Raw genomic sequence first — 22,874 nt, 5'->3', positions numbered from 1 at the left:
ACTGATGCTAACTGGCGCTCAAGGTCGAGCAGACAGCGGCACTCAGCTCAGAGCGCAGCCGAGCCCAGGACTCTGATAGTGGGGGACATAATCAGAAATATTAGCAGCAGGGATACAACTACATGCTGCCTTCCACAAGCAACAACTTCTGATATTAACAGGGAACTTCAGAACATTCTGATGAAACATAAGACTGCAAATCGACTCATCATTCACGTGGGGAAGAATGATATTCATAAAGAGCAGTCAGAACTCCTTAAGAAGGATTTCAATGAACTTTTTGAAACACTTAAAAGACTGAAAGTTCAAACATTCATCAGTGGACCACTCCCAGCAAGAGGAACAAACAGGTTTTCACGGTTGCTTGGGCTTAATACATGGCTGCAAAAAACCTGCAATATAAAAGGAGTGAACTTCATTGATAACTTCAACCTTTTCTGGAGTCAGAGACAACTATTTCATCAAGATGGCCACCACCCAAACAAACTTGGCTCAAGAGTGCTAAAGGACAATATCTACTTCTCCCTCAATCATCCTTCTGCAGTGTGTGCCAATCCACTCAATCTGAACGGCACACAGACAAGAAATGACCACAGGACTTCACTTCAGAATCAAAATGGACATGCAGTTGACATATACAATAATAACACCACTCAGCCACAACAACCTCTGCTCATGGACACAATCTGCCCACAGAGCTCACCACAGACAGACATATCAGAACTGCTCCAAGATTCAGCACCCAAGGACGACTTCCTGGAAAACAGCCAGGGAAGCCAGGACAGCATATTACAGCCTCCGATAACACCTGAGCCCCTCTCACCAGACACTTTTTCCCTCTCTCCAGCAACTCCACTTCTGTGCTTCTCACAGAAAATGGAAGAACTGGTGTATGCTGGAACCAAACTATCCCACTCTTTCGCTGCAAGCCCCCAGATATCAACCAAAAAACGTCAGGCACCGCTACCACCAAAGCCTGCGGGCCCAGCTCGCCCTCCCCCTCCTCCTGTGAGAGCTCTTCGGCCTCTGCCACAACGCCAGGGCCCACACCCTCCTCCTTCTGCTCGAGGTGAACCAAAAACAACTGATACCAGCTCTCAGTGATATGTGTCGGGTCCCCGCTATGATAACAGTAACTTTCTCAAATGTTTACAGAACAAGCGGGAACCCAGTGTGCCTGTATCTTTCTCTATTGCTGTTCTATTACAAGATAGAAAGTCTAAGGCCTTCAATAGCCATACAACAAACCAATCTAATCTGGTGCCTATCTGGTGCACGTCTAACTAAGATTGCTGTGGGGACAAAAAGTAAGACTGTTAAGTTAGCACTTTTAAACATTCTCTCACTTAAAAAGAAATCACTTCTAGTCAATGACTTAATAACCACAAACAACCTGGATTTTATGCTTCTAAATGAAACCTGGCTAGAAGACAGCTGCAGTGCAACAATCCTAAATTAAACATCCCCTCCTAACTTTACTTTTATGAGTGTCTGCAGAGCTGTAAAGAGAGGTGGGGGTCTAGCAGCTCTTTTTAAAGATATCTATCAATGTAAGCAAATATCATTTGGGAATTACACGTCTTTTGAATATCTGGGTATTGTGTTAAAAGGTGCTCCACGCATTTTACTCATCATTATTTACAGGCCTCCAAAATACTCTCCAGCCTTTGCTGAGGACTTTACAGAACTGTTATCAACAATTACCTCAGAGTTTGACTGTTTTGCCATTGCTGGAGATTTTAACATTCACATAGATAATGCAGAAACCAATATGGCAAAAGAAATCAAAACTGTTTTAAAAACTTTTGATCTGACTCAGCATGTACATGGACCCACACACAATCGCGGACACACTCTAGATTTACTTATCAGTAAGGGTCTAAACATTTCATCAATTGTTATTAAGGATGGAGCACTGTCTGATCATTTCTGTATTTTCTTTGATATATTGATCTCTCCTGCCATTGAAGCTAGATCTGTGTCTGTCAAGAAGAGATGCTTAAATGATAACACTAGTGTACTATTTATGAAGGCTATATCCTTAACACCAAGCATATCTGCTGACTCTGTTGATTTTCTCCTTGATTCTTTTAACTCTAAAGTTAAAAGTGTAATTGATGATATTGCTCCTGTGAAAGTCAGGAAGAAGAGTGGCAGACAAAAAGCACCTTGGAGAAACTCAACAGCAGTGCAAAATATGAAAAGACAATGCAGAAAAGCAGAGCGCATGTGGCGGAAGACAAAACTTGTAGTCCATTATAACATCTACAAAGACAGCATCCATGCTTTCAATATGGAACTAGGCAAAGCTAGACAGACTTTCTTCTCAAATATTATAAACTGCAATTCAAACAACACACGCACTCTTTTTGCTAATGTAGAGAGACTGACAAACCCCCCAAGCCAGATTCCCAGTGAAATGCTCTCAGACAACAAGTGCAGTGAGTTTGCTTCTTTTTTCTCTGAGAAAATCAATAATATCAGAAAGGTGATCAGCACATCCTTGAGTTGCGCTGGGGTCAGACAGATCAGACCACCTGAGAAAGTAGTAACTTTGTCTGATTTCAAAGAAATTGATGGTAAAATTTTGGAAGAAACTGTACAGCACCTTAAAACATCAACATGCGCTCTTGACACACTTCCCACATCTTTTTTCAAAAGTGTGTTAAACTGTTTAGAAGCAGATCTTCTAGAAGTGGTAAATGCCTCACTTCTCTCTGGGAGTTTTCCAAACTCACTGAAAACTGCAGTTGTCAAGCCCCTCCTGAAAAAGAGCAATCTGGATAAGACCATATTAAGCAACTATAGGCCGATCTCAAATCTTCCTTTCATAGGCAAGATCATAGAAAAAGTTGTCTTTAATCAGCTGAACAAATTCTTATGCTCGAATGGATACTTTGACCATTTTCAATCTGGTTTCCGACCGCATCACAGCACAGAGACAGCGCTCATAAAGATAATAAACGATATTCGCGATTCAGGCAAATTATCAGTGCTGGTACTACTCGACCTCAGTGCTGCATTTGACACTGTCGATCACAACATACTTCTTGACAGGCTGGAAAACTGGGTGGGGCTTTCTGGGATAGTCCTAAAATGGTTCAGGTCATACTTAGATGGGAGAGGTTATTATGTGAGTATAGGAGACCATAAGTCTGAGTGGACATCCATGACATGCGGAGTCCCTCAAGGCTCGATTCTTGCGCCACTCCTGTTCAACCTGTATATGCTCCCAATGAGCCAAATAATGAGAAACAACCAAATTGCTTACCACAGCTATGCAGACGACACACAGCTGTACTTAGCCCTATCGCCTAACGATTACAGCCCCATTGACTCCCTGTGCCAATGCATTGATGAAGTCAACAGTTGGATGTGCCAAAACTTTCTTCAGTAAAACAAAGACAAAACTGAAGTCATTGCATTTGGAAACAAAGATGAAGTTCTCAAGGTGAACGCATACCTTCACTCTAGGGGTCAAACAACTAAAAATCAAGTCAGGAATCTTGGTGTGACACTAGAGTCAGACCTTAGTTTCAGTAGTCATGTCAAAGCAATAACTAAATCAGCATACTATCATCTAAAAAAATATTGCAAGAATTAGATGCTTTGTTTCCAGACAAGACTTAGAGAAACTTGTTCATGCTTTCATCACCAGCAGGGTGGATTATTGTAATGGACTCCTCACTGGCCTTCCCAAAAAGACCATAAGACAGTTGCAGCTCATACAGAACGCTGAGCAGAACCAGAACATATGAACATATCACACCAGTCCTCAGGTCTTTACACTGGCTCCCAGTTAGATTTAGGATTGATTTTAAAGTATTATTACTGGTATATAAATCATTCAATGGCCTAGGACCTCAATATATTGCAGATATGCTCACTGAATATAAACCCAACAGATCACTCAGATCATTAGGATCATATCAGCTAGAAATACCAAGGGTTCACTCTAAGCATGGTGAGTCTGCTTTTAGCTATTATGCCAGCCGCAGCTGGAACCAGCTTCCAGAGGAGATCAGATGTGCTCCTACAGTGGTCACATTCAAATCCAGACTCAAAACACTTCTGTTTAGCTATGCATTTACTGAATGAGCACTGTGCCACTGTTCGTCCGACTGTTTGTACTGTATTTTATTTTTCTAAACTGTTTTAATTATTCTTATTTCTTTTTATTATTTCAATTTCTTCTATGTAAAGCACTTTGAATTGACATTGTGTATGAAATGTGCTATATAAATAAACTTGCCTTGCCTTGCACAGATTTGCATTTCACTGATTATTTTCAATTTATGATGCACAATATCAGCACAGCCAGGGCCGCATTAACAATAGGGTTGGCGGGCCGAAGCCCCAGGACCCGAGCCAGGAGGGGGTCTGTGATTGGCTGTGGAGTAGACCGGCCATCGGGAGCACCTGAACCTTTCCCAGTGGGCTAATCGCCAATACCCCACTCTTGAGTCATGATTCACCCAAAACTGACTGGGTGCCGCCGTCTCATTTCAATGTCAATGAAGCTGCAAATTAAACTTAAAGATGTAGTTTCTTAGTGCAGAAATAATATGATTTATCTTTTTATGTCACAGTGTTGTTGGCTCTCGTAAGAGAAGACAAGGGACAAAAACCAGCAGGTAAATACACACATTTTCATTGTGCACAAGATCAGAGGAGCTAAAAAAAAGAGATACTATCAAATCTATTATAAAGCACAGCATTAAAGGTCCTATGACATGAAATTTCCACTTTCTGAGGTTTTTTAACATTAATATGAGTTCCCCTAGCCTGTATATGGTCCCCAAGTTTCTAAAAATTTTAATCGGTGTAAATCGAGCTTTTGCTATCTTTCTCTGCCTTTGAGAAAATGGAAGCTCAACCGGGCTGATCTTGAATCTCCTCCTTATGACGTCATAAGGAGAAATGTTACCTCCCCTTTCTCTGCTTTGCCCGCCCAGAGAATATTTCTCGCCCATGAGAAAATGAGCTAGGAAGTAGAACGCGCGAGCGCGATTTTAGTTTGTCCACGAGAGATATCATGGCTTTTGAGCGAGCATAATAATTGCTCAATAATTGGATGTACAAATGAACATCGAATGGTCAATACAGAGCTGGGCTTGCTGAACGTCGGACAAGTAAGTCAACAAATTATATATAAGTGTGTTGCTTTACTGTTTATGGTTACCTAGCTTCTTACACGTAGAATGTGGCTGTCACATTAGCTATGCAGTTACTTGCGCTAATGTAAAGGTAGACAGCATCAAGTTACACATACTGTAACGCGAGTGTTGTACATTTCTTTGTTATTTGGATAACCGTTTTCCTGTTGGTTATATGGCACGCGCGATATCCGCATTTCAAGATCGCAGAGCTTGATGTAATTGTAATAAGATAAATTACAGACGTTACAGATCTCTCATGAAAAGGCAACAGTAGGTTCGCGTTAGCTACATGATGATAACTGTAAACCATCCGAATAAAGTACCGTATCCAGACATAATATTTAAACTAACCATTCGGAAACGTCCTGCTGGAGCCGCTGAGTTGCAACTTCTTCATCCGTTGCTTCTCCATCTGGATCAGATTCTGGGTCAAACTGAAATGCTTGAACGACTGCGTGTCTTCGTGCCATTGCAATATATCCAACATAAACAAACATGCATGGTACCGTTGCGCAAGATGGTCAAGGCCACACCCACCCTCCACCTTGCGCCGCCTTTCTCCTCCTCATTAGCATTTAAAGCTACAGACACCTGTCACGGTAAAACTTAAGAAAACGAGGAAAAAACTCAAGTGCAGAGGAATGGTTTAATAAACAAAAGAACAAAGTAAAACAAACACCCACGAGGGGGAAAACACAACTAAATACAAAACAACAACTTCAAAAACAAACATACCAGAAGGGTCACGGGAGAACAGGAGACGTGTACAAGACAACGATCCGACACAGACAGCAAACACAAAGGAACTTATAAAAGGGACAAATCAGGCAGGTGATGAGGAACAACAGGTGGGGCAAATGAAACCAATAATGAGATAACAAGGAGGGTGGGGTCAAACAGTGACAGGAACACAAACACCACATGTGCTACACGAGACAGGACAGGCATGTGACATTACCCCCTCCTTAAGGAGCGGCTACCAGACGCTCCACTAGGGACGGGAGGGACAGACCAGGGCGGGACGGGAGGGACAGACCAGGGCGGGACGGGAAAATGGACAGTTCGGGAGGCCAGGGCGGGACGGGAAAATGGACAGTTCGGGAGGCCAGGGCGGGACGGGAAAATGGACAGTTCGGGAGGCCAGGGCGGGACGGGAAAATGGACAGTTCGGGCGGCCAGGGCGGGGACCCTCCCTCGGGCGGCCAGGGCGGAGACCCTCCCTCGGGCGGCCAGGGCGGAGACGACCCCTCGGGCGGTGGAACAGACACTGGCTCCGGCTCAGGAACAGACACTGGCTCCGGCTCAGGAACAGACACTGGCTCCGGCTCAGGAACAGACACTGGCTCCGGCTCAGGAACAGACACTGGCTCCGGCTCAGGAACAGACACTGGCTCCGGCTCAGGAACAGACACTGGCTCCGGCTCAGGAACAGACACTGGCTCCGGCTCAGGAACAGACACAGGCACAGACACCACCGGCTCCGGCTCAGGAACAGACACAGGCACAGACACCACCGGCTCAGGTTCAGGAACAGACACAGGCTCCGGCTCAGGAACAGACACAGGCACAGACACCACCGGCTCAGGTTCAGGAACAGACACTGGCTCCGGCTCAGGAACAGACACTGGCTCCGGCTCAGGAACAGACACTGGCTCCGGCTCAGGAACAGACACTGGCTCCGGCTCAGGAACAGACACAGGCACAGACACCACCGGCTCAGGTTCAGGAACAGACACAGGCTCGACGGCGGCCATCTTGTCAGGGAACACAGGCTCGGCAGATGTGACGTGAACACTCTCGGCGGCGGCCATCTTGTCTGAAGACACAGGCTCGGCAGACGTGACGTGAACACTCTCGGCGGCGGCCATCTTGTCTGAAGACACAGGCTCGGCAGACGTGACGTGAACACTCTCGGCGGCGGCCATCTTGTCTGAAGACACAGGCTCGGCAGACGTGACGTGAACACTCTCGGCGGCGGCCATCTTGTCTGAAGACACAGGCTCGGCAGAAGTGACGTGAACACTCTCGGCGGTGGCCATCTTGTCTGAAGACACAGGCTCGGCAGACGTGACGAGAACAGTCTCTGTAACGGCCATCTTGTCCGAAGACACAGGCCCGTCAGACGTGACGTGAACCGCCTCTGGCTGGGCAGACGTGACGGATCGCTGAGGTGGTGCAGGCAGTGCGAGCAGGACCACCGGAACAGGGACCACCGGAACAGGGACCGCCGGAACAGGGACCGCCGGAACAGGGACCGCCGGAACAGGGACCGCCGGAACAGGGACCGCCGGAACAGGGACCGCCGGAACAGGGACCGCCGGAACAGGGACCGCCGGAACTGGGACCGCCGGAACTGGGACCGCCGGAACTGGGACCGCCGGAACTGGGACCGCCGGACTCGGGACCACCGGAACTGAGGTCACCGGAACAGTCACGGAGGGAGTCTTCCTCTTCCTCCTCCGTTTCGAGACCACTGGAAGTGGGGCCACTGGAACTGGGACCACTGGACTCGGGACCACCGGAACTGGGACCCTCTTCCTGGCCTCTCGCTCCTGAAAGCGAGCGAGACCCTCCACCATTGCCACAAAAGTACTGCTGTCAAATGCCCTTCTAAGCACCCAATCCATGGGCTCATCAAGGGCGTAAAAGAAAAGGTCCTTGAGGGGCTCTTCATTAAGTCCCAGTCCCTCTGCTGTACTAAGGAATTCGACCGCGAACTTCCTTAGGTCAGCTCCCTGCTGGCGGAGCGCAAACAGCGCCTGAACACGAAGAATTTGTTCATACTGTGGGCATGAGACAGGGGGAACAAGTGGATGCTGGGAATTCCTCTGCTGAGTCTTTGACATGGTCGGATCGTTCTGTCACGGTAAAACTTAAGAAAACGAGGAAAAAACTCAAGTGCAGAGGAATGGTTTAATAAACAAAAGAACAAAGTAAAACAAACACCCACGAGGGGGAAAACACAACTAAATACAAAACAACAACTTCAAAAACAAACATACCAGAAGGGTCACGGGAGAACAGGAGACGTGTACAAGACAACGATCCGACACAGACAGCAAACACAAAGGAACTTATAAAAGGGACAAATCAGGCAGGTGATGAGGAACAACAGGTGGGGCAAATGAAACCAATAATGAGATAACAAGGAGGGTGGGGTCAAACAGTGACAGGAACACAAACACCACATGTGCTACACGAGACAGGACAGGCATGTGACAACACCGAAACGGCCCGTCTGAAGTAAGCTCATTCTGGGACTGGTTTGTAGTGGCTATAATTCTGCACCGAGGCTGAATTTTTGGAAAGAGATTTCAGATACAGTACTAAGGACCACTAAGGACTATATTAAAGCCTACAAAAAGTAGCATGTCATGGGACCTTTAAGAAAAAACCAATGCAGATCTGCAGAACTTTGGTGCAGGAAACCTCATCACTTCACCCAGCCAGCATACTGATGTTTCTAGTGTCAGTAAGTACCTCACTGAGGGTCATTTATAATGAACCTCCAGCCTTGTCCAAAGTAATAACTGTTGTTCTTAAATTTCTGAAACAACCATGTATGATGACACATCATGTTCATATTCCAAGATGATAATATCCAGATTCATCAGGCTCAGATTGTGAAAGAATGGTTGTGAGGAGCTTGAAGAATCATTTTCACACATGAATCGGCACCTCTGAGTCCAGACCAAAAATTTGATTTACATCTCGATTGAAAAAAAGCTGTGGTGTTATTTCCATCAAGAGGTCATCAAGATCTTATATTGTCAATACAAGAGTCCAGCACTCTGTCAAGTCTCCTCCAGCACATCCCAAAGACTTTAAAAGAATTTAAGCTCTGGATTCATGTCAGAAAATGATTCTTCAAGCTTTTCACAACCATTCTTTCACAATCTGAGCTTGATGAATCTGGATATTATCATCCTGGAATATGAACATGATGTTCTTCATACATGATTGTTTAAGAAATGAAAAGCTAAACACTCCATCAATTAGAGTTAGAAGAACTGTTGCCAAACATATAACATGTTAGAAACATAATAATCACTGCAATAATGATCCAATCATAGACTCTTAAGCTTTTGCCTATTTAAATCCAAACAGTGACTTTTTTTGACGGGCAGTGTGTTTTACAATAGTAAAGTAGTCAGACAACCTGGCGTTACAGAAGACGTGTCTCTTATGTGTCTGTATTCTTTCTCTCAGTGTCTATCCTGCCGAGGTTCCCAGATGTGTTTGCTGGAGATGACGTCACTCTGATCTGTAAAGGAGGGGGTGAACCGATAAAATGGTTCATTAAAGGAGATCCACAATCACATCAGGGTTCTTCAATGCTTCTTACAGCAGTGACATCAAAAAACAACGGGAAGTACGAATGTGAGCGGGGCGGATCGAAGAGCGACCCGTACACACTCACTGTCGAAGGTATGAACACCATCCTAAATAACTCTAAACGTTCCCTCACGATCATCTGTTCCTCCTGCTGTTTCTCATCATCTCTCTCTCTCTCTCTCTCAGAGCTGGAGACTCACGCTCAGCTCTCTCCATCTATAGGTGGCGCGGTGATGTCCAAAGGTGGTGGAAGAAACCTGATGCTGTATGTGGATGATGATGTGCATGGCTGGAAGTGTTTTGTGTTGCGGGGAGAGAGCGGCTTCGTGCTAAAACCCGATGTTCAAAAGAAGAACAAGACGGCTGTTATATATGCAGAATTGAAAGAAGCAAAAAGAGCCACTTTCTGGTGCAAGAACGGTACACGACGAAGCAATGCCGTGACGCTGAAAATGACAGGTGACTCCTTCCTCATTTCCCTGTTGTATTTCAGATTACTTGTGTAGTTAAAAGGAAATACAAAAATACTAATTCTGTCGTTATTTACTCGCTTTCATGTAGTTCCATGATTTGTAGATTAATTGCATGGACGCAGATAAATTCAATGGACTCCAAAACAACACTGGATCTCACTGACTTTCCTAGATTTTTTTTTTCTGACCACAAGTTGCCAGCTAGTTCCCATCAGTCTTACGTGCTCTTGAACATGTTAAGCAAGTGATGTTAGAGTGTATTGAATTTCCACAATAATTAAATCTGAATGTAATAGTCAAGTAATAGACCATGTTCTCTGGTTTAATGATTTCTGACTCCTTGAATCAGGTTCTCCTAAAAAATTACAAACGATATCCTCTAAATCTCAATGGCTTCCATAAAGAGCCATGGGACTAAACTGGAAAGCAAATGGAAACTGATTCTCAGATGTTGAGAAAAAGACACTTCACATCTGTCACCTCTATAGTTGCAGGGCGAATCTTAACAATAGCTCAAACTGTGCTCAGACTTGCCAAAACATCAAAGTCTATAAAAGTCAGATCTCAATATAAAGTCTAACACTTCTCCAAGATCAGGGTTTATTCGTCTATACTCCTACTGTATGGCAACTATTGACTCATTTGCATCACGAAGACAAAGTTGATCATTAAAGATTAAATTCCAAAAATTCCAATACACATTTTGAATCCCTTTTTCTTAAACAGCCAATAGCCTGTAGTTTATGTCAGTAACACCATACTTTAAATGAAGCATCAGGTTCGTGCAGCAGTAGATGATGGATGTCTGACCTGTGTCTCTGTGTGTCTGTGTGTCTCAGATCTCAAGGTGATGTTGGATCCTCCAGCCGCTCCTGCACTGTTGGGGGAGCGCGTGGCTCTCAGGTGTGAAGTCTGGGGTGGGAAAGCGGAAACTGCCATGTTCTATAAGGATAATAAGCCAATCACAGACATAACAGAAGACACATACATCATCACCAACGCCACACAAGCCGATAGCGGACAGTACAGATGTCACGCCACCTACAGGTACACCCACATCAGTGCAGACGCTGCCCGGCAGGAAGGAGATTCTGATGCCCAGGAGTTAAAAGTTATAGGTAAACATTACAATAACGGCCTCACCTCTCCCCTTCATTTATACACAACCACTACTAGATAGTACTAGAACTAGAAAGTATTTTTTGGACATGGTACCATGGCATTCCTGAATACTGTATATGTAAGAGTGCCATGTGATAGTAGCCTATATAATAATAATTATAATAAAAAGGAGGATTACATTAATAATAATACTAATATAAATAAATAACAATATATTTAAGCAATATTTATATATAATAATACTTTACACTTTAAGTAAGTTTGCAGTACAAATGAGATATGTATGAATATAGCCTATCAGTTATATATAAATTATTATAAAAAAAATTACTAGTAATAAGAATTGTGTAACGGAGAGCAGATCACCAGTTGCATGGTGATTAAATCAAATTAATTAATGCAGTCTAAATCTACAAAACCCCTGTCTCGCTCTGACTCAAGCTATTCTCACATTCCAAAGCACTCTCATTTACGACACCTCTGCTGTTTTGAGATTGCTCTGCGCAAGACGTGCAGCCCAAACGGCGTCGAAAAATGGTGTAAATCATTGACTATCTCTCACTCTACATGATCTCTTACGTCTAAACCAACAGAGACCGTCTGTTTATGGCCGGGAGAGCCTCGCGCTGACCAATGAGAGCGATCCCGAAAGCACTCCCCCCTAGGGAGTCCCTCGGACACTGATTTACACATAGACACTAATTAACTCTTCACAACAATAAAACAGTGTTGTAGAGACCAGATGCCCGAAACATGTGGTCTGTGCCTAATACTCAATCCAAAGAGCCAAACGCACGCACACACATAAGCCTCACCCGCAGCGACGGGGACAAGAGTTCAGCGGACGGGTATGAACTTTCAAGACGCACTCACATACACACACACAGAAACACACGCAGATCCCACCACGTGGGACCAAAATCCTTGTATGAAATATTTTAAATGTATTTTCTTGATGTGTGTCTGATCCCCTGTCCCAAATATTATGCCTATGTAGTTTGTTGGCCTGTAATCACTCTGTGGTGTCCACAATTACAAGAAATGATGTACCTCCTTGATTTTAGATATTAGAACTGTCATTCGCGGTATCGCCGTGTTCCACGAACAACAACGATGCTGAATCTTTAACACAAAATATCAGAGAATGCATTGTTTTATTAAATACCAGTGGTATTAAGTTATGGACGAATTCATCGTTCAAAACCCCGCGGAAAAGGAGGCGTATAGACCTCAAAACGTCAGGAGGTGGGCCCATACGTTGTTAAAGACGATTGGCCCACGTACGTGAGGGAGGCGTGAGTTTAGCCCTTTAAAATTGCGCGCCCCTTTCCTCTCATGGCAGTCCGCCAGAGAGAAAGAAGACACGCCTCCTTCCCTCAAGGAAGCTCCGCTCGCTTTTATTTTCCTTTTATTTCCAAGTCTTTTCTTAGAACTACTATAGTATAGTCTTCTGAAACCAACCCACAAAACCAACTTAAGGCTAAAGATAATCTTTGCTGAGTCTTCGCTCGCTTCAAGTCGCCATAGCAACCAGAACGCTGTGACCACGTGATCCAGGTGTCTTTATCCAACACAGACGAACGCACTCAAGGAAGGCCGATCTTTCAAACAGAGTAACGTAGATCTTTTAAATTTGCAATCTGAAGGAAATGCTGTTTAAAGTTGTCTAAATATTACTGAGAAACGTTGGGGTTTTGTGGTGAATGACTAAACTGTTTCTATCCCTCTCTCTAAATTCTCTTTCACACACACAAACATACACGTTCACACACACACACACACACACACACACTCTCACCCACGTGTGCCGAGATAAACACACTACCACGTGCTCACGGAGCGACACACCCACCTTACAAATGCTACCATCTCCACATCTCACAAACACACCTAAAATCATTCGTATCTCAACTATTAGTTTCCTCTCGCTGAGTTTCTCTCTCTCTCTCTCTCTCTCTCTCTCCCAAATCTCTCTCTAAAACCTTTTTATTTTGTTGTATTTCTGTATTACGATCGTTATATTGCCTGTTTTGTTTATGCATTTTTACTCATGGGTGATTTAAAATAATTGTGTAATCGCTAGCTTGTGTAAATAAACTTTGTTAAATCATTTGAATTAAGTTTGCCTGTTTTGTTTCAAATTCTGAGTCCCTGATGAGTGCAGATTTTACCTTATAAGCTCTACGATTGGTTATTCTTAAAAGAAACCTAAAATTGTCTAAAACACGGAGATAATTATCTTCTTTGTGGCCACAAGAAAGTGTTATCTATCAGTGTTAAAGACGCCCGATTTCCGTTCATAAAGTATACATTCTGTCCGCTGGACGGCCAGTCTGCATGGTAAATGAACAAACTCAACTTCTACCTCAAATTCCCCCAAATTGAGTAAATGCTACCCGTCTCTATCAGTGATTATTACAAGTAATTGTGTAATCGCTGATACAAGCCGAGATTTTGACCTATTCCCTAATTTGAATAAATTAATTTATGGAAGCAACAGATGCATATTCACATTGATGAATATTACCGCTAATTTGAGCTAATTAATTCCCCAACACAAAGTCATTGTTGTTACATAAATATTGGTTTTTTGAATGCGGGCACTCTCATACTCAGTTTTGATACAAATTGTGCAATTTGATATTCATGTGTGATTTTTGAAAGTTTAACGTTTTTGTGCGCGTTTGAATCTTGTAACGTTACCGAACAAGTATTGAATTACTGAATAAGTCGACTCGAAAAACTGATCAAAGGGCAAAAAGCCATAACCCACCAGTTAAGTCTGGTCGTGGAGAAAAACGCCTCGGTTACGACTGTAACCTCGGTTCCCTGAAGAGGGAACGAGCGTTGCGTCGAGAAAATGACGCTGTGGGAACGCTTTGCGTGATGACGTCTTGAAGCACATGTAAAATCAGTCCAATGGTGTGGCGGAACGTCAGAGGCGGGTGACGTCACGTACCAGGAAACTATAAAAGCCGGCCCAAAACAGAAAACGAAAGCTTCGTAAAAGTCTGAAGTCGAGCTGACAGGCATGAAGGAGATATGGCAGGGCGACGCAACGCTCGTTCCCTCTTCAGGGAACCGAGGTTACAGTCGTAACCGAGGCGTTCCCTTTCAAGGGAACTCCCGTTGCGTCGAGAAAATGACGCTGTGGGAACGTCTATACCAACGCCTCCATAGCTACAAATGTCTGTCCTGTGTGAAATCCGTAGAGCAGCACTAGGAAGACAAAACATGAGACCCTGGAGCAGAGTCTAGATCCAGAGAGTAAAACCTGACGAAAGTGTGCGGTGAGGACCAGCCTGCCGCATCACAGACGTCCTGTAAAGAAACTCCTGAAATAAGGGCCTTAGAGGCCGCCATACTCCTCGTCGAGTGCGACCGGACAGCCAAAGGAGAAGGCTGCCCAGCCGCCTCATAAGCAAGTGAGATAGCCTCGACCACCCACTTGCTCATCCTTTGCTTAGACACCGGGCCCCCTTTGTTAGGGGACCCAAAGCACACAAATAATTGATCACTTTTACGCCACAGGGCAGCTCTGTGGACGTAAGCGTCTAACGCCCGCACAGGGCAAAGCAAATTATTAGCCTCCTGGTCAGCATTTTGAAAGGGAGGAGGACAGAAGGCCTGCAGAACAATAGGTCTAGCCACATTAGTGGGGACCTTGGGGATATAACCCGGTCTCGGATGAAGGAACGCTTTAACCATACCCGGAGCAAACTCTAAGCATGACGGAGCCACCGACAATGCTTGAAGATCCCCTATTCTCTTAAGAGAAGAAATAGCCAGAAGGAAAAGAGCTTTCAGAGTAAGAAACTTCTCAGGAACCTCCTCAATGGGCTCAAAGGGGGCCTGGGATAAGCCTTGTAGCACAAAGGACAAATCCCAAGGTGGCACCCTAGAGCGAACTGCAGGCCTCAGCCTCCAAGTGCCACGAAGGAAACGAGATACCAGAGGGTCTTTCCCCACAGACATTCCACCCAAAGGAATGTGGTAAGCACCTATGGCCGCCACATAAACCTTTAAAGTGGACGGGGTCAGACCTGCAGTGAACCGGTCCTGCAGGAACTCCAGCACTGTACCAATTGGGCAGTGGACTGGGTCCAACCGACGGTCACTACACCAGGAAGTGAATACTCTCCACTTCAGGGCATAAAGTTTCCTCGTGGAGGGAGCTCTGGATTGTAGAATGGTCTCAACAACCTCGGTTGAGAGACCTGACTCTATGAGCTGGGCCCCCTCAGAGGCCAAGCCCACAGGTTCCACAGTTCTGGCCGAGGGTGAAATATCGAGCCCTCTGCCTGGGACAGAAGGTCCCTCCTGACGGGTAACTCCAGAAGATGCCCGTCGAGGAGGGACACAAGATCGGGAAACCATACTCTGCCCGGCCAGCGCGGGGCTATAAGAAGTAGATGGACCCGGTCCCTGCGAACTCTTTCCAGAACCCCCGGGAGCAGAGCAACTGGGGGAAAGGCGTACAGACGTAGCCTCGGCCACGTCTGTACCATAGCATCCAGTCCGAGAGGAGCTGGATGCGTGAGGGAGAACCAAAGTGGACAGTGAGACGTCTCTCGAGACGCAAACAGATCCACTTGTGCTTGGCCAAACTCCCTCCATATCAGCTCCACCACCTCGGGGTGGAGCCTCCATTCCCCGGGCCTCGGCCCCTGCCTCGACAGAGTGTCTGCTCCTATATTCTGTACCCCGGGGATGTAAGCTGCCCTGAGTGACAGTAACTTCCCCTGGGACCACAAGAGGATATGGCGTGCCAAGTTGGATAACGGGCGCGAGCGCAAACCCCCTTGGTGGTTGATATAGGCGACTACCGATGTGTTGTCCGTATGTACTAACACATGGTGCCCCCTGAGATCTGTGATAAAGCTCCTCAGAGCCCGGAAGACAGCTAACATCTCTAGGCGATTGATATGCCAGGAACGATGATGGTCTTCCCACAGACCTTGAGCCGAGCGACCCTCCAGGATCGCTCCCCAACCCGTGAGGGAAGCATCCGTCGTTAGCAATTTGCGACGACAAGGAGCTCCCAACACTGGGCCCTGGGACAGGAACCAAGGCTTCTTCCACATAACCAAGGCACGTAGGCATCGCCGCGTGACCTTGATTGTGCGAAATGGGTTGCCCCTCGGGGAAAACCCCCTGGTCCTGAGCCACCACTGCAGGGGCCTCATGTGTAGCAGTCCAAAAGGTATCACGTTGGAAGCTGCTGCCATGAGACCCAACAGTCTCTGGAACTGTTTGACAGTGAGTAGCTGGCCTAGCTTTACACTTTTCACAGCTGCAAGGATGGAATCTATCCGTGGCGGTGACAGGCGCGCCTGCATCGACACAGAATCCCAAACCACGCCTAGAAAAGTGGTCCTCTGTAATGGAGAAAGCACACTCTTCTTGGCGTTCAGCCGTAACCCCAACTCTTTCATGTGGGCGAGAACAACATCTCGATGTTGAACCGCCATCTGATGCGAATGAGCTAAAATCAACCAATCGTCGATGTAGTTCATAATGCGAATACCCTGGAGGCGCAGTGGCGCCAGAGCTGCATCCATGCATTTGGTGAAAGTGCGGGGTGATAAAGCTAGGCCGAATGGAAGAACTCGATATTGGTATGCTTTGCCCCCGAAAGCAAACCTCAGGAACTTCCAATGACACGGACGGATGGATATGTGGAAATATGCGTCCTTGAGGTCTATCGTGACAAACCAGTCCTCGGACCTGATCTGTGGCACGATCTGCCTCAATGTTAACATTTTGAACTTGAGCTGCATGACTGACTCGTTCAGAACTCGAAGATCTAAAATGGGACGCAATCCCCCGTCCTTTTTTGGAACTATGAAGTACCGGCTGTAAAACCCGGTTTCCCTGCTGGAGGGAGGTACATATTCTATGGCCCCTTTCTCTAACAGAGTGTTCACTTCCTGTTCCATAACCAGAACCTGCTCGGGGCCCACCACTGTGGGCAGGACCCCCATAAACCGAGGTGGGCGTTTCTTGAATTGTATCTGATACCCTTTTTCCACGGTCTGCAGGACCCAACGAGAAACATTTGACAGTAGCTTCCACGCTGTCAAAGATTCTACTAGAGGTACCAGCCTCTCGAGACTGGTTTCTGGATTTTGTTGCTGTTGAGTAGTCGGTTCGACGCCCTGTAACGGCGAACCGGCAGGGAACGACCGAACAGACTGCTCTAGCACCCTCCTCGGAGGGGGCGGGCATCCCGAGGCCACTACGTTTCCGGGTGGACCTTGAGATATGTGCTCGCCGGAGACCGCTGCGCCCTGTAACACCAGAGGTGGCAGGGTTGGCAGAACGGTCCCCTGAGGGCACCGAAGAGAGACGGGCACCGTAAAATGAGGTGTTAACCGCTCTACTTCGGGGGGGACTACCCTCATTTGTCCTGGGTCCTCGGACGTCAGGACTTTTTCCCAGCAGCCTTCTTGGCGGTAATAACGGTCCGCAGATCCGTTCTACCCCTCGAAGACTGCTGGGTTTGAGCGCGCCCTCCGTGTCCCCGAGGTTTTTGTGGGGGAGCACGGGAGGAAACGCTCTGTTTTTGAGTGGCACGGTGCTCAGCGCTCTTTTTAGAGGAGTGAGGCTGCTCCCGCTCAGCAGCCTCATAGAAAGAACGGCGGGGGAGAAGTTTCTGCAATGCAGCTGCCTGTTTAGCAGCTTCTTGAGATTTAGCTACTGCACTGTTTACTGCATCGCCAAATAAACCCACAGTGGAAACCGGAGCATCTAAAAGAACATGTTTTTCTTTCTCTTTTATATCACTCAGGTTGAGCCACAGATGCCTCTCAGTGGCCACCAGGGCTGCCATAGACCGCCCGATTGATTTAGCGGTCTCCTTGGTGGCCCTGAGAGACAAATCTGTGGCTCTGCGTAGTTCAGCCACTGTATCGGGACCAATTCCCCCGCCCTCCTCTAAATCCCCCAATAATTCTGCTTGATATGCTTGCATAATGGACATCGTATGCAGACACGCTGCTGCTTGACCAGCGGCTGCATAAGATTTATGAACCAGGGATGAATAGATGAATAATGAGATGTTTGTGGTGCATAAACTCTGTATGAAACCGGTTTTCCCCACGATCTCGACACCTCGGTGTGGAGATCGGGGAAAAACGGCAGGCTTCTTCGCTGAGGCTGAGCACGAGATGGCAGGAAGCGTTCGTCGAGCTTACTTTTCGAGCGAACGTCCTGCCTATCCTCTGGCCACTCAATAGAAAGTCTGTCAACTGCTCTAGTAATCACATCGAGCAGTTCCTCAAACGCATGAGACTGAGGTGGCGAATCCTCAGACTCAGCTTCAACACTCACAACATCCAACTCCTCAGAGCTGGACAATTGCAGTATTGGTGCCTCTATCAGGGGGGAAGAAACCGCAGCGCGTGCTTCCGCACCCTGATGAGAGGCACTGGATCTGTCAGATTGATGCTGAGATAAGGCAGAGCCCGTCTCAACATCCACTGACAGATCCATTTGCGAACCCCAGGTCTGAGATCGCCGCCGAGCCTCAGCCGCGGCGGGACCCGAGCCCTGGGGAACGTGGTCGGGATTGAACCGAGCCAAACGGGATCGGAGCGTACGCAATGGAAGCGCACAGCAATGCTCACAGTCACCACCCTCGAGTGCTGACTGGGCATGCTCCTCTCCCAAACAAACAACACAAAGAGTGTGTGTGTCACCTCCCGTTAAATAACGCGGGCAGGGATGGACACACACTCGATACTGCTGCTTGCTCGCCATAACTGAATCAATATATATATATATATAGAGACAGACAACACCAAATAACAAGGACAGATTTCAACACAGAGCGCAACTGAAGACTCAGAAAGCTTTCGTTTTCTGTTTTGGGCCGGCTTTTATAGTTTCCTGGTACGTGACGTCACCCGCCTCTGACGTTCCGCCACACCATTGGACTGATTTTACATGTGCTTCAAGACGTCATCACGCAAAGCGTTCCCACAGCGTCATTTTCTCGACGCAACGGGAGTTCCCTTGAAAGGGAACTGCAGTTAAGTTTACAGTAGTGTTGCGAGTCCAAAATTAGAGGAAAATAAACATCTCTTTTGCTTGACCGTACATGTAATTCTGTTTTAATACCTGTGTTGGAACAAAGGAGTCCATCAGGCATTGTTACCGGTATTTCTGTAAACCCCGAGAGCAAAGTAAGCTACTCCGGTCAGAAAGAATATATTCTATTGTATGTCGCTAGCAACGACACTTACGGGTTAAACCACTGGCTTTGCTAAACCAGCAAGAAACCCACGTTATAGTTCTGCACAGAACAGAAACAAAAGATCCGCCGTGATCTCTCAAGAATTTATTTGCAGTGTGATTTTTGTGTTTGCAAAAGGTCTGCGTGACCTTTTTAAAGAATTTATTTGCAGTGTGATTTTTGTGTTTGTAAAAGGCCTGCACGCGTGAAATTGCGATTGCTGAAGTCAATCTTACAGGCGTGTATTGTTCTCATGTTTTAAATTTACCACCTCGTGTCTTTGTTCCGCGTAAGCGCAACACTGCCACCGCGTGGTCGACGACGGGGTAAACACCCGTCGGCCATTTCCTTCCGCCTTGATTTTTGGTGATAAAAAATAAATAAATAAATTCGCGGTCGTAAGTATCTAAGACGCTGTTTAAATACATATGTGTATTTACAGCTCGCTAAGTTCGTTTAAAACAACCCTTGTATTTTGGACTGAGACAGTTTATTGTGAATTTAAATTCCCAGAAAGGAAACCGGAAATTATAGGGTGTCTCAATCCAAAAGCACTGATAGTTCACCCGGAAGAGGACAGTGCCCCACGTGGCCACACCCCTCCAGGTCAACTATCCCTCTTCTCCTCAGGGTCACTATACCCTGCTGTTTTTTCCACTTCTAAATCTACATTGATGATTCTTTTTGGGTTTATTCCCATTTTTAAATAATCATTTAATAACAACTTCAATGTTATAGTGATTATTTAATTTTTGTTGTTGAAATCCTTCCATTTCTAAAAAAAAAAAAAAAAAGGAATTTTTTTTTGTTGTTGTTGTTATTCCCAATCATCATACCCCTGAGAAAGACAGAGCCCCCTAGTGGAAGCTCCCTGTCCAAGTCAGCTTTCTACAAATTTACTCTGGTGAACTTCATTCCATAGATGCTGATTTCGAATGATTAGTTTGTAATCATTACAAAATAACTTAAGTGTTGTTTGAGTGTTATAAATAACCATTCGAATTCTCTGTTAAGGTACCCCAGGATTATTTGGATTTGATTTTAAGCCAATTTTGAATTAAAAGTTTAAGTGTGTCCAACAGTTAAGGCGAACCGACGAAAGGAAGAGCGCCCCCTAGAGGCTCTATTAAACCACTACAGTGGTCTACCGCACCGCTTCTCCTGTTTCCACCTACATCGAGAAACCGCTAACCTTCTTCTGTTTCACCTTTAACTGACAAGACCATACACCCCTTTAATTCGGTTTTTCCGCTTCAAGGTTGGTTTAATTTTACTTTGTTTTTATTTTTTTCTCTCCTCTACGAAGTTTTATTTTGTTATTATTGTTTTACCACATAACCCATTTGGTGTAAGCAAGAAATCTTAATTCACTTTAAAGTCCCTTGTTTCACTCCATGTTGTGGCTCTTAAAGGCAAGAATCTCAGCACTTGCAGTGGACTAGGAAAGTCCCGGTTTGACCTCTGTGGGTGAGTCTCCCGACTGACGTTTCCGACACTGACCGTGCGGTGACCCTTGAGTTTCTCTTACCTCTGCCACGGGCGGCGGCACGCAGTGCGTGACCTCAGCAATCCGGTGCTTCGGAGTGTCAGCCATAAAAACCGACGCAAGAGTCAATTGTTGGGACCGCTGCGCAAACACTAGGCAGACCCTGCCATCGTTCTGTGACGCACTCACCTTTGCATTGCGTTTGGTTGGTTGATATCTCCGGAACTACTAGGATTGTGTTAAAAGTCACCGTTTGAGGGGTCGTGTCCGTGAGCAGAGTAACGGAGAATCCAAGGTCACGGCGGCCAGGTGTTCGGGGCGCCAGGAAGGTTGACCGCGCTCGGGGAGGGCCGGCCGGGGCGACCTCCGTCCATTTCAGGTAAGACTAAATCATTTGAAAAAAAAAAGAAAACTCAGCCTCCCACTATAAGCCACATAATCTTAAATATCTCCCCCAAGGCACATCCTTTGTGCTATTAGTGTCCAAATTACAGCTCAGATCAAATCACTGATATTTTTTGTTTTTGTTTTTGTGTTCAATTTCTGTTTCTTCCTCCCCTTTAAATCCTCGCCTACTCGTGCCTTGCATGTTCTGTGGTAACTTATTTTTCAGTGCACCAACGAGACCCCAAAAAGCTAAGTAATAGAGGGACAACTGAACAGTTTCTATTCCGGGTCCTATGCTGACCCGCCTAACTGTCTAAAGTCAGTTAGCCCAAAGTTCTATAGACGGCATACCGTCCTATAGTTTATTAGCTTCACGACACGATTGCATTGGCCCTTCTTGTGTGTGTGTGTGTTGTGTTTTCTCTCGCCTACAGTGAGTCAACATGTCGCGCTCATCCAGCCCTGCGGCTCACTGGAGTAGCCTAGAAGCGTGGCTGTCCGCCATGACTTCCGGATGTCTATCCAAAGACTTCGGTGACCCAAAACTCCTGACCCAACAGGAACTGGACAACAACGTGGACCAGATCATGTCCCAGGACCCCACGCAGGCCTACAGTTCAAAAGAATGGAGTCGCCTCATCGGGAGTCTCTCTCACTACCTGGTGTCCCAGGCACGTCTGCTGGAGGAGGACAAAGCCCAGCTGGAAAAGGACAAAGCCAAGCTGGAAAAGGACAAAGCCCAGCTGGAAAAGGACAAAGCCAAGCTGGAAAAGGACACCGCTGGACTAAAGACTCAGCTAAAGGAGGCCTGCAAACAAAAGGAGCTGGCACAACAACAACTGGACGAGCTACTTCTGGGAACTGAGGAGGAAACACACCCGGAACTACAACAGGAAGTGGAAAGACTACAACAGGAAGTGGAAGGACTGCAACAGGAAGTGGAAAGATTACAGCAGGCCCTGGAGGACCTGCGTCTGGACACGGACAGGACAGTGGAGGCGGAGAAACAGACCACGGCTGCCCTAAATTCCAAGCTGCTACGTGGAGAGGATCTGCTAGCAAGAGCACGCACAGAATTAACGGACAGAGACGCTAGAGTCAAAGTTTGTGAAACATTTTTGCAGAAAGCCCGAGCTGAAATTGACGAGCTCATCCAACAAAGACATGAGCTTAAGGGCGAGCTGGACATGGTCCACTGTGAACTCAAACATGTGTACGACCTACAAGATAAGCGGGAGGGGGAGACACACACCACCCCGTCTCTCCTTACCCGCGAACCTGCACTTCACAGCCAAACTATTAAAGCTAAAGAAGAAGAGGAAAGCCCACGCCCTGACACTATCTCACCTGCTGGCCCCGTCCCGGAAAGACGAGCCACCAGTCACCGCACAGCCTCTAAAGAACTGGACAAGCTGGCAAGAAACATCCCTACATTCAACCCAAATCCAGCAGGTGGCAACGACGTGCACTCTTATTTAACTGATATTGAATTTCACTTGCAAACTGTGGACAATGTCACGACTTGGGACAAGTTATATCTCCTTCGGACCACTTCTGGGCGCATCGTGAGAAGTTTCCTGGATCGCCAGCCAGAATCCGTTAAAACGAACTATCCACAATTACGACAAGCCCTGATCCGTGAATTCTCTGATCCAGACTCGGACCAAGGCATCATT

The 22,874-nt window shown here is 46.3% G+C and overlaps 2 protein-coding genes across 4 annotated transcripts in view; one reads left to right on the top strand and one right to left on the bottom strand.

Moving 5' to 3' along the window:
- Positions 1–9,393, bottom strand: part of LOC309508888 (SH3 and multiple ankyrin repeat domains protein 1) — a 97,276-nt gene extending 87,883 nt beyond the window's left edge. Inside the window, exon 1 of the mRNA XM_082183406.1 lies at positions 9,319–9,393. The gene's annotated coding sequence lies outside the window, so the exon portion shown is untranslated. The remainder of the gene's footprint in view (positions 1–9,318) is intronic.
- Positions 1–22,874, top strand: part of LOC309508913 (uncharacterized protein) — a 46,994-nt gene that overhangs the window by 11,408 nt on the left and 12,712 nt on the right. For all 3 annotated transcript variants that reach the window (XM_082183467.1, XM_082183466.1, XM_082183465.1), the window contains exons 3-6: positions 4,590–4,634; positions 9,369–9,587; positions 9,681–9,953; positions 10,807–11,085. In XM_082183467.1, the coding sequence (XP_082039593.1) occupies positions 4,590–4,634; positions 9,369–9,587; positions 9,681–9,953; positions 10,807–11,085 (816 nt within the window). The remainder of the gene's footprint in view (positions 1–4,589; positions 4,635–9,368; positions 9,588–9,680; positions 9,954–10,806; positions 11,086–22,874) is intronic.

This window comes from Leuciscus leuciscus, assembly GCF_965113295.1.
Source record: "Leuciscus leuciscus genome assembly, chromosome: 11".
NCBI lineage: Eukaryota > Metazoa > Chordata > Actinopteri > Cypriniformes > Leuciscidae > Leuciscus > Leuciscus leuciscus.
Note: the sequence above shows the minus strand (reverse complement) of the source record. Positions and strands in the feature narration are given on the sequence as shown.